Source organism: Eimeria mitis, genomic scaffold, assembly GCF_000499745.2.
Source record: "Eimeria mitis Houghton genomic scaffold, Emh_scaff137, whole genome shotgun sequence".
In the NCBI taxonomy this organism is placed as follows: Eukaryota; Apicomplexa; class Conoidasida; order Eucoccidiorida; family Eimeriidae; genus Eimeria; species Eimeria mitis.
In genome coordinates, this window is record NW_024013509.1 from 11,764 (window position 1) to 24,716 (window position 12,953).

General features: G+C 50.8%; 1 protein-coding gene across 1 annotated transcript; it reads right to left on the reverse strand.

The window, feature by feature from the left end:
• Nucleotides 1–285: 285 nt before the first annotated feature.
• On the reverse strand, nucleotides 286–1,491 carry EMH_0095240 (Retrotransposon nucleocapsid protein, related; the record flags this gene model as incomplete). The annotated part of the gene is made up of 2 exons (XM_038022268.1): nucleotides 286–926; nucleotides 1,290–1,491. The coding sequence occupies 2 exons, from the start codon at nucleotides 1,489–1,491 to the stop codon at nucleotides 286–288; spliced, it is 843 nt and encodes a 280-aa protein (XP_037878122.1).
• Between the last annotated feature and the right edge of the window lie 11,462 nt (nucleotides 1,492–12,953).

The following is a 12,953-nucleotide window of genomic DNA, read 5'->3' on the forward strand; positions in this document are numbered from 1 at the left end:
TGATGTACGCCAAGGTGTTGACCCGAGAGAAGACCGCAAACTGTCCAACCCATCGTGTTGCGAATCTTTTGGGTTGCTCGCCATCTTGCACGCTACGGAGGGCGTGCGATTCGAGTAGCCAAGTCGCCCGGGATGAACCTAACTGCGGGAGGTCTTTTGTCCTAGCTTCCCGCTTGGCGTTCCCGTGCCTTCCGCGTACATTCTCTCGCTGCTGCAAGCTGTGTGCGGAAGTCAGAAGCCGCAATCGATCGGGGCTGGCTTCCAACAGCGAGGTCCAGCGCCGGGTCAGCGAATGGAGTTTCTGTGTGGACCAGGGACGCCGGGGAGCAGCGGGTGGACGAATGCACTGTAGTGATTTTCTGCACAAGCAAGAAAGTCAAGCCAGTTAGATGAGTTATGTTGGATGTAAAGTTGCAAATACTGCACCAGCGTGCGGTTAGTTCGTTCTGTCTGGCCGTCTGACTCCGGATGGCTGGCAGTTGTCATGTTGTGATCAATGTTGAGTCGTTGCATGAGGCTGCGCCAGAAGGCGCTAAAGAACTTCCGATCCTTGTCGCTAATGATGCTTTTGGGGAACGCATGGAGCTTCCACATATGATTAATGAATAGTTGAGCAACTCCTTCTGCTGTGGCGGAGCTCGAGAAGGGAATAAAGTGGGCATATTTGCTAAGCCGATCCACCACGACATATATACTATCATGGCCTCTGACGGGTGATAAGCCCACTATGAAATCCATAGGGATGTCCGTCCAGATCCTATCAGGAATAGGCAGGCTGTGCAGGAATCCAGGTTTGTCGGTGTTTCGCGGCTTTTGCTGCTGGCGGTCCGGACAAGACAGAACGTATTCCTCGACTGAGGGGCGCATCCTAGGCCACCAGAAGGACCTGGCAACATGCTCCACCGTTGTATTGATCCCACCATGACCTGCCAAAGCATGCTCATGCATTTAGCGCAAAAGTTCCGTGCCAAGCGAGGCTGGAACGCACAATCTACGGACACCACGCTTCGTGTGATACCACAGGAGTTGACCATCCGTGCCGTAGTGCTTGACAGTGCTTGACCCGTCGCCCATTGTTGCGCTTAGGTAGGAGTGCAGCCGCATGAGCATCTAAAGAATAAGAGGAACTCAAGTTGGAAAGAAAGCGAGAGTCATAACAGAGAATTGCGGCTGCAGAAAATTGTGGCTGACCTGTAGGGAACATTTCTGTTTCACTGCGATTTTGTTGAGGGGACTGAGGTTGCCTCACACGCGCCACGTGCCGTCCTTTTTCTTCGCCAACACCGGACTGTGCCAAAAGCCGCTACTTGATGGCTGAACCTTGCCCTTTCTTAGAAGTTCATCCGCCTTCCGCTCAATTTCCTCTTCCAGATGTGGGTCGCCGGTACCTTGGAACGAAGCTTGCGGCTGCCCCGGGAATGTGCTGGATGTGGTGCATTGAGCCTCCCGCGGGCGGCCTGCCCGCCGGTAGCTCTTTACTATTGGGTGCATCTGACAACTCTTCCTCTAATTTTACCCACTTCTGCTGTTTTTCGGGTATTAGCTGGATTGAATCCATCACGAGTGCTGCCTTTACCTTACCATAAAGACAGAATATAGTGAATGCTCACTACAACCACGGCAACATTGCCGTTTTCGTTGTGTTGGAGTGACGGTTCATGGAACAGTGGAAGTGTGTGTGAGTGCTTATTGATGTCTATTAAGTAATTAAATGATGAACGTAATAAATGTTGTTTATGAAGAGACGTATTGATATGACTACAGGAGAGGCAGGCATTAGGCTTGGTTCAAAAAGTGTTGGAACACGCCCGCCCGTCTCCTCTCCCAGTCCCAAATGCCGCAGTGCCCGGTCTACTGGGGTTGCAAAACAGAACAATTTTGAGAAAGAAGAGAGAATAATTTCCTTTAAGCTTTGTTAGCTCTGTTAGTTTGCTGCGTAAGATGATATGTCTGAGAGTCTTTAGCAGTTTACTTGAGAGTGCCAGTTAACTTTTGCCTGAGGGCTCGTTAAGCGCAGCTGTGGGGTTCTAAGGGTGCGTCCCACAGTGCTCTTTCAAAAGAACAGCCTCCTTAGTTTATTGAAAAATATTGTATGAAAGTGTAATATTCCTTATTGTCGTGAAAAAATCTCGGCATAGCATGAGACGGACTGAGGGCTCACACCACACATCAGCTTACTGGGCCCGTAGTACCTGCATTACCTCCATTGTTATGGATTCGCAACAGCTTAGCTTGTGAGGGGACTTGGATCCCTACTAGCTCTCACAGTAGAGCTGTTATCTGCGTTTGTCTTCTCGTTGGGGGCACAAGAAGCACAGCTTCGCGCATTGCTTGGTGAATCCATTGACGTGAGTGCGATGAAGCTCCGAGAGCCATATGATCCCTAAGGCCCCAAATTCGCCTGTAGGGGAGTTTCTCACACGGAGTGCATGCATATCTCCGGAGTTCCCTTCAGTGCTTCTGCATTGTATGGAAGCGTCTTACCTTGCCTTTCCTCTGGACAGAGTTTCTACTCCTCTGACCATAGAAGATGCAAATGCTGGTGGAACAGCTGGGCGGTGCACAGTCTCACCACTTCCTGGTGGAAATACCCCTATGGCGTCATCAAAGGAACTCATTTGCGTCCTTCACTGGGTCAGCCACGGCAAGCCTAGGATTATGTCGTGGTGAACTGGTCCAACGTAGAAGACCCTTGTCATATTACTGCACCCGGTTTTGGAAGTAAGAGAGCATTTTGTGCCCATAGTGTTGCCGATTCTTGTATCCTGCCTGCCTTCCGCAAAGCGTAGCCTCAGAGGTGGCACCAATGAATAGACGAGTAGGCTGCACCTCCTTGTTGTGGCTTCTGATATTCGTTCCAGTTCACATCGCGCATCGAGCAGTTCTGCCCTTTAATGCGTCCTTGTACAAGCACTGAGCTGAGTCGTGGTGAATCTGCGGGTGCGGCCATTATCTCTTGTGGCTCCATCACTGCGCCGCACGTTACATGGGGGCTGGGGCGTTTCCCTGATTGATATGTTTGTTCCCTTATCGGCGCTGTTCGATATTTGGTTTCAGTTGCTCCCTTACCTGCCTCATATGCCAAAGATCTCGAAATACGTGACCCTCTCCATTGGAAAAGGCGCGAGTGCGCCTTTCCGCATCTCCCTTTTGCTTTGGGGGGGTTGAGTTCACTCCGCTCTCGGTCACTCCTTGGGGCTCGCCCCCCTTTTGGCTGGCCTGGCGCTCACAGCCCCAATATCCGTAGGCTTCAAATCATTATCATTCCCAGACACGCTTTCTTCCTTTTCGGCGTAGGCTGTGGAAGTGACATTTTCCCTTTCTTTTCTGCGAAGGTACTACATCTTGCTAGCGAGTTCCATTCCACCCCCTCCTTTCCATGTCCCTAGCCCAGCCGGTTACTGATTGACCGTCTCCGGAGGACAGCCCTGGTATAAACGCATTATAGGGCAGTTTTGGATCCGCCATATGGCTTCAGTTCACCACAAACTGATATTTCACAGTTTAACGCTCTATTGAAACCTTTTCTTGCTTACGTTTCCTCAGTTCCTCCATGGCCTGCTCACGTGCGGACCTCCGGATGAACCAGCATCGTAGCGTATCCTGGAAGGTACGCATGGACACGATGCTCTCCGGAAGGGTAAAGCCTTTGCTGAAATGTAGCCACCACCGCTGGGCAACCCCTTTTATTCACGGGCATTTTGTAAGCGAAGGTACAAGTATACAGGACTAAGAAACTCTCCCACGGTCTCTGCGTCCTGGCGCTCATCATATCGCATAGGACGGCACAGCCGGAGGCATTCCTCCTGAATTAGTTTTGGCGAGAGTGCACTTTCTCCGGTATTGGATGGCGAAATAGAACTGGCTTCTGCTTGGTGAGGCGCCAGACCGTGCGTCGACCCCCAATCTGGGAGCGGATCATAATCTCCACTTTGCTGAAAGGAAACAGCTGAAATTGAAAGAGACCTTGCTGCAGAAAAGGGAATGGGTTTTACTTTATTTTATTTTTTTCCAGCAATGCTTGAGGCCACCCGTGTGGGGATTGGAGTCCGTGCTCGCACCTGCCCCGCTGAACCATGCGGTGCTGCCAAGTATAACAGTTGCTCCCTGGCCTTAATCTATGACAGAAGTGAGCAGCAATGTAGATAAAGAGTCAAACTAAGAGTTTCCCAAAAGCAGCTGACCGCCCTCCCCTGTCTTCAGGTGTGCTCGTCGTCGAGCTACGGCTTGGGTGTTGCGGAGAGGAGGCAGCCTGAAATGGTGTTGCAGCTCACCTCGCTGCGGCTGGTAATGCAAGCCAGCCTCACGCTTGCGCAAAAGGAAGCTTCAGCGAAGCCCCCTTAGTTGCATGCGCTACCACTAAAACCACTCATGGAACGGTTCCATTTGCTTACACACAATTTACCTAGGCTAAGTGAAGGCTCCTGCAGTCACTGTAAGCAGACCATGCTGCAATCATAGATATGTAGTATAAATATTCTATATATTGTTAATAGTATATACCATATATACGCAGTAATCGTGTTTATATGCAGATACATTATATAGTACATATCTCTATATTATATATATATATATATATATATATATATATATATATATATATATATAAATGTGGTTTAAGTCAAGAGGACTTACATAGGGAAAAGGCCCTGGTTAGCTGCGCGGAAGCCCCAAGCCGTTAGCTCTAAACCCTTTAATTCCTATACTCTGAGCCCTGAATCCTTAACCTGAAACATAAACACCCCAGCACTAGACTCTGCAGAATAAACGCTGAACGTGAGACCCTGAACCCTAAACCCTAGACGCTGAACAGTGAACCGGAAGCTCTTCTAACCCCTGAACCCGAAACACTAGACCCTAGACCTAAACTCGAGGCCAAAATCCGAAACACTCAACCTCAATCCCCAAACATCAAAACCCTAAACTCATCATCTGATGCCTAAACGCCGAAACCGTGTTCCTAGGTTCTAAATCCTGAACCCTAAGCACTTTACTCTAACCCTATACCTTATACCCTTGAGATTTAACCGTAACCCTAAGCCCTAAGCCCTAAACCTTGAAGCGCTAAAATGTATCTCCAAAAGCCGTAGCTCCACAATTGCAGGATCCTAAACCGTAACCGTAGCAAGGAAGCCTAAGCCCTAAAGTCTCAGGCCTCAAAACTAAACCCTGACCCCTAAACTCCAAACTGTTAGGTGTTCTTCTTGGACGGTGTTTCCTGCACAATGCCGTTGGAGCGAGCAGCTTAAATTTATAATTTATGTTGAAATTAGTGGTGGGGTTTCTGCGGGGTTTCGGTATACTGTGGCGAACAGTCGTGCATTTGCGCAGGCTGTGCCTGATTGGAAATGCGTTATCACGTTCCCAAACATTGTGCAATGACTTGTTGAATTCTGCTTTTGGTATTGTTGGCTTATTACAAAGCCATCCATTGGATGAAGGAAAGTAAAATACAGCTCTAATGGCGAGCACGCACTTACTGCGAATTAAATAAACAAACCTCCTGAGTAGTCCAATCAGACTCCAGCATCCATCACGCTCTTCAGAACATCTGTAATACCTGCATGACATACATGGACTTCAAACGGTAAGTTGGAGCCGATAAACATTTGGCGTTTGGAAATCATCTTTCAAGAGCTTAAAGTTGAAAAGGCGATGCCGGTTTCTACGTCCAGCGCCATCTCGACCGCAATGCAACATCACGCAGTTGTTGCCCCACCAAGAAAGCGAGGAAGAGCCGCACACACAAGTCCCCACTTGAGACCCGAAGCGTGATAGCTGCTTTCGGCGTAGGTTTGCTGAACTACTAAGTCGCTGTATTAACAACGAGATTGCGTGAAGTGAACACCACAAGACGTGAGACACTCAGCGGGGCAAGAATTTTTGGATAGCGCTAGGGGTTGGCAACCCATTGACACTTCAGCGGCCGTGCATGCTACTATATTGGCTACTAGTGAGTGCAGGTCCTCAAAGAGTTGCAGCGAAATAAGGGGGCAATTAAAGGCAGATAGAGCATGTCAACCAGGCACAGCCTTTGCCACTGTATATGCGACTTTATAAAGGACTGAATTTCGAAGGGTTTGCTGAAGGGTTTGCTGTGGCGAATGTGTGGAAATACTGCTGAGCAGAAGACTCATTGCTCGCGCTGTGTATACTGCAAGGCAGCATACAAGAAAAAAATTCGGAAGTGTGTATGAAACTAGTGGTATAAACAAAGGTATTCGAAGGAAGGCGTCCGATTATCCCTTGCCAAATTCAGCCCATGCTGAGCACACACCTGACTGCAACTGCACTTTACTACTTTCATACCATTAAGTACAAGCAATACGCATGCAAACCCACCTTGGCAGCCGACCAGAGCAAGGGATGCTTTTCTAGCCACCGTTTCTGGCATCTGCCTTGCCGTATACAGCACAGCCATCAACAGCTCCGTCCCTCTCCATCTCCACTATACACTAAAATGTAAGGCTGTTTTCGAATGGAGCCTCGTATAGGCGATCAGCAGCAATTCACCGCCCGCACTTTCTGAGAAATACCACATCCACCGGCACACAACATACCCTGTTAATTCACCATGCTTGCTTCGAAGTTAGTGTACAAGGAGTCTTATCAGCCTCCATGCTGGCTCCTGCCCCATCGCGCAAAAACCAGGAGAACATAGGCTTGGCTAGACAGCTCATTACAGACCGCGATACCCACTTCCAGTGGAACTGCACATCGCCTGCCACACAGCATACACCCCGAACGCACCTCGTTACTATGTCTGCAAATCTCCGTTTCCATACTCAACAGTTCAAATGCTGGCCTCATTCTCCAAAAACAGTGGTAGCTCGAACCATCAAAATGCACAGATTGGGCACAACCGCCACCCTCACCCTACGCAGCCTCCGTGAAATAGCTTACCTAGAGCCATGCCTCATGCATCGGGAATCACGCTGTTCCTGTCTGCCAGCGTCATTTCGTTTGTCAACGATTTCAGTTGTGGTTCAGCCTCAAAATAAGGACACAGCTCAAAACACCGGTGTGTACAGAGATGCTGCAGCAAGCGCTGTATCTTCCTGTGAAACATCGCCGGTACTGCCACACATCATGAGCTCTAAACGCACTTTTGCGTTCTCCGTGCAAACCACCGTTCATATACTTAACGGATACAAAGGCGGCGGTTCATCCACGATACAAAGACACCGTACAACTCCGAAATGTACAGAGACTAGCCACATACCGCCACTCCACTCACTTTGGGTGAAGTGGTAAACATGATATCACATACCTCAAACAGTCGCCGCACTTTGCCGCTAAGCGTGCAAGCACCCGTTTCCGAAGCTTACGACATCGGCTATGGGCTCTATATACCCCAAAACCACCAGTGCAACCAGACCGTCGACCAGGCCCACCGTACGCACCCCCTGTCAAACGGAACAAACAACTATCATCCACCATTAGACACTATGGATGCCTGCCCAAATTAACAACACAGATATGGAGTAGCGCTCTCCCTCTTGCTGGAGAGCCTTGCTTATTGCTCTCATACACCTGCATTAGCAAATCCAAAGAAGCACTTCCGGGCAGAATGGTCGCTCTGCAGAGCATCTGCGGAGCGGCTTCCCAGAACACAAAGCACCGCTTCCAAACTCTCCAAGTAAGGGCATGAAGCCTCCCCGGTTCAGTGCGCTAGCTGACGAGCGCCAACGGAAGGCACGGGATGCAGGAAGTTTATGAGGCATTCGCGCACTGATGAAAGGCAACCAACACCAGCAAGGTGCAAGCCTGAATGAACATGCTAATCAACGTTGCTTGGAAACCACCCGCAGCCGGTAAATGCTGAAAACCCAACCAAAGCCACAGGACATCACTGCTCCACTAGATACGGTCGAATCCATGGACTCGTTTTGGTGAGCACCGTATCCAAGATTCAATCGCTGTCAATGTCTCATGGTCCGAACGCACTTCCTGCATCCCGGAATGGAGCCCCAGACACAAGCTACGGTGTTCACAATTCATGGGCTGGTGACCTTTGTGCTGATCGCGGCCACCATGCGTAGCCTGACGGGTAGTTTCACACACCAGCCAATATAGTTGCTGCTTCACACACGCTCGCGCCTCTAGCGGGCACTAAAAATTTCGAAATCCAAGGATTCGTAGGGCTCATCGGGCGTGGCTAACTTGCCTCTACGTCACAAACGCTCAAACGCTGTATCCTCTAATGTATCGACCACATGTCCAGGGCTCCAGTGCTGATACTGCGCTGCTGGCAGCAGATTCGTGGGGTAATAGTGCAACATATAGCAGGATTAGGACCCATAGGGGCAGCGAATGGCACGCAGTGCGATAGGTGCATAGGCCAGGCTACTGCGCAGGCAAATATCAGTGTGGCAACTGGTCAAAAGAAGAAGGTCTGGCATTTCTGGGAGATTTTGTCGAAACGCCACGGACGCTGTATTGCCCGTGGTGTGTTCCATAGTTTATTTACTTGCCCTGACGTGGGCGCCGCCACAATTTGTCGGTGCGCAAATCTCCGCTGGTCTACTAGGCAGTGCTGCTACGGCCAAGGTGACGTATGTTCACATCGCCGGGTGCCCCCCAAAGATTGGCGCGCCGGTCACCTTGGCAGGCCATTGGCACGCTGGTTCAGGAACAGCAAAGATTCGCTTGCATATTGCTCTTTGTCGCGAGAACTCGCTCCCGCACGTTCCCTCCCTGCTGGCAAGGTGGTGGTTTTGCTGGCTACCGTGACTGGAGACAGCGTAGGTACCAACGCCGCACATCATTCTACACAATCTCAGCCATCCAAACTGATTGCCCTACCGTGTAGTTTACCATACACCACGGCGAGCGAACAACTTCCTCCCCCCAAACCCGTATTCACTCCGGTGAGACACCTGGCATTTTGCAGCACGGTGAGTTCACTGGGCTTCAACTTCGTACTGTTCCGAAGTGGCGCATATTCTGGAACCCCGATGCTCAGTAAAAATTGCTACATGTCCGTCACCGCTATCGGCACTGTTGGCTAACGCCAACCGTCCGCTGTACGTCGGCCCACCAACCTCCCTTTCTCAGATAAGCTGCCACAAGAATGAGGAACAGTTTGTACGCGGACTAGCGCAAATGGTAAATTCATTCAAGTATTGGAATACTAAGAGTTCGTTGTGTGACAACGAACTCTTAGCATTCCAAGTTTTAAGGGATAACTCCAATTCGCGCAGCCATTCCACAGAAATCTTAGTCTTCAACGATTGCAAATAAGATGCGCTGCAGTGTACGCGCCAGCTTACTGGCCCTGTTATCCGTGCTTGTCGCAGTTGCCTTGAGAGCCGTAAAGCGTAACCGATACAGTTGGTAGCAGTGCTCTGACTGCCAAACGGTTGCTATGGCGTAGATTTCATATCCCAGCGTACCTCCTGGAAGGAGCTTAACCGCACACCACCCATCGCAAGTATGGCGGCTACCGAGAGCAGCCTGTGCTTGCAAAACACGCAGAAAACGTTCAGTCTTGTTTTGGGCGTTCCATGCAGAGGCATGTAACGTATTGACTAAAAACAACAAGCCAACAGCCAAATAAAGGGCGCAGCAGGAAGCAGCAAGGAACAGCGCAGCCGCGTCTGCGTTGTCCCCCTATGCATAGACACTCATGAACGTGAATCTTGAGGAACCCGTTTCCTTGGCAGGCAGACATCCAAAATACCAAAACAGCCCATTCCAGTGGATAAGTTAGTGTGCTAATCAAGGGAGGGCCCCCCATCCTGCTGAGCAGGGCTGCACACCTCTACAGGTAGAAAAGTTTTCGGTATGACAATTATAAATGCAGCACTTAAACAGATGACCGCGCGAGCAGTGGCGCGCACGATCAGCTCAGTATGCGTATCGGCTCACGGGCTGCTAAAACATCAGTACCACCCGCTACCGGTGGTGAAGTCGATTGAGCGCAGCGTGCCACCTTACCTGAACAAAGCGCATATCCGTGAATTCAATCACAGGAAACTAACTCCGCCTCCCCAACCCAGAGGCGGAAACACGACCAGCGGCCGGTCAGCAAACCACAATCCCATCTATAGCTGAGAGCTGCATTTTATGCTGAACGGCCCCAGCATTCTATGTTATATACCAAGTAGTGTACCACGCACCGCGTTGATGGGACGGCTTCCTTCGCTAAGACTCCTACTCATGTCGGTTGCAGAACCCTCACTTTCTGACATGATGCATCCGCTGTGCCACTCCTAGAGCTGCTAAGAGGCTACACACTGTCAGATACATAACACGAGCTACTCAAAAATCGGCTACATGCTTGTTGTCGCTGCCGGCACGATCAGCTAACACCAATAGTTTGCTGTACGCCACTCAGTGGACATAACGCTGTCAACTACCCTGCCACAGCGATAAGGAACGATAAATTCACTCGACTGCTGCATTGTCAGCATATCCTCTCCGTGCGGCAACAAACTGGAAAAGGACAACGCCAATTCAGTCAGCTGTTCCAGAGACGCTGCAAGCGTGAAGCTCCGCAAACGGCATGCACGCATCGCATTTCTGGCCCTGCATTTTGCGGAAATCGGAGCTCCTTCTAATTGGCAAACCACTTGTCTGTCTCCCATTCGTAAGATCCCAGCGTACTCTCTACACGCAGTATAGCCTCACATAACCTGATGCAGGTACGGCGACAGTTGTAAGCGGCAAGGTAGGTGCGACAGACGCAGAACATTCTCACTCCAGCATTGCGCACATGTTCTGTGGATAGGCATGGAACGTATGCCCCACGAAATAGAGGTCAATAGCCAAACAAAAGGTGCAGCAGCAATGCGCGACAAGGCCGAATAGTCGTTGGTTCCCTTCATGTGATTAACTCGGGCGAGATGATATGCACGCGCCCGCGTCGCCGTGCCCCAAGCGGGATACTGGAACCGGAAAAAGGTCTCACCGTGCAAATTGGTTCCTTTGTGTGGCGTAGAGGGTCTGCAGAGTCATATCGGCGCCTGGTACTCAAACTGCGTTCGGCAGACGCCTGTTCCCCACACCACACATATCGCTTATGCCAGAAAAACCTCGTATCACAAACATGCGCGCATCCTCCCCCGATCCGTTTCCGCTCAGAGGACCCATCGCGCACTTGACGTTCCACCGCGCCAGCTGCAGGTTGATGCTGGAGCGGTCTCCACTGCTACGGGGCATAACCACTGCGAAACCGAATAATGCTGCCGTGGCAAACAACACTAGTCCCACTTGTGCATTCTGCCTAACACCTCTCAAGCAACGCCAGCCAAAAGCTGCACTCCATCCAACTGTCCCATTAACCAGACGATCACTGCGGCAAAAATCCTCTCCGATGCTTATATTTTGGCGGTCTGGCGCCGTACTTGCTGGGAGCCCATTCAACGTGCAAATCCCTCCCCCACTGCTGACGCATACTACACCTAAGACGTAGTCAGACGAGCTTGATTGAACGGGGCGAGTACTGACGCGCCCAAAGCCAGGGCCCAATACTTTCCACCTCGGCTCCTGTGCTTACAGACCCGCATGTACACATGCAGCGCTAACTCAGACCTCACAAGAAGCAAGCCTGTGTCACACGCAGCCATTCCAACGCCACGCTGTGGGAACACTTGCGCTACGCTGAGAACAACAAGCTTTCACTTGAGGCAAGGAAAAACGACCGATCAGGGACCAAGCTCGGAACAGTAGCCTCGCNGGGACCAAGCTCGGAACAGTAGCCTCGCCTCTCTAAAGGATAGGTTGGCACTAGGGAACGAAGCTTCCCACGTCCAAGGCACGCGCGGTTGAACTGGCAAGCAAAGGCGTATGGGTCAGCTTTTGCGAGACTGTTGTGCGCGCACAGAAGGCAAACAAAACAGCAAGGTGCACGCCCGAATGGAGATACGGCAAGTCCCAGCGAGTTGCTGTTACTTCGACCAGACGCTGCGGCCGAACATGATGCAAACCCAAGCAAAGTTACTTATCCACTCGCGACGGTCGGTTCAATGCGCATATCTGAAATGGCGATCAGCGAAGCTACACGCAGCCAATGTCAGCGACCGTAATCGCGTCTATGTGCACACTTTCTGGCATTCGGAATGAACGGCCTGATACTAATCGTGATGCGCACCATTCTTGCACCGGCCACTTATGTGCTGGTCTTGAGCGCGACCCGTCGGCTACCCCGTCCTTCCGCATAGTAGCCAACATAATCGTAGTTTCTATCCAACGTCAAGCAGGGCAGGGCGTGTGCAGGTGGACCTCCCGAAGCATCGAAACCCAAAGATTCGTATTGCGAACCCAGCTCGACCCTACGCCACAAAATCCTCGGCAACGAACGTTTCTGATGCAGCGGAACGTTTCGCAGATAAGCAGTTAAAATGAAGGCCATAAACATCACAGGCTGCCAGACCTGCAGGCACCAACCTGCTGCTCAGTTGAATATGAGTGTAGGAACTGGTCAATACAAAAGCATATGCCATCGTTGGGACGTTGCATCCAACATCCAATCGCGTTATAGCGCCCTTGGGCGGACGGCGCTCACCTCCTTTGTTATGCAGTGTCAGGCACCGTATCAAACAAGGCTCCAGACATCCTCGCTGAGAATTGTAGCGACAACAGATCTCCAAACAGTATTCAGGGAAGCGAACATGCGGCTGTAACGACCGTGCAAATGTGCCGGGACACCGACGCACGAGCTGCGGCAACAAAGCGTTCGTGAGGTAGCACCATGACGTATGCGTGGGGACGCAGCGCATGCCACATAGATGGCTCTTGAACAACTTTAAAGCCCATATTTGCCCAAGTCACGACCGCAGCTCAAAAACAGAAAAACATCTCAAACAAACGTACATCGCCACACAGTTCCACAGACCAGCACCGCACCTGCCTTTGAAAGCTCTCGCACCATCATGAAGCAGTTGCAGTCTCAAGATTCGCCATAGCATCACATACCTCCGCAACGCACACCAGTCGGAGATTCAGCA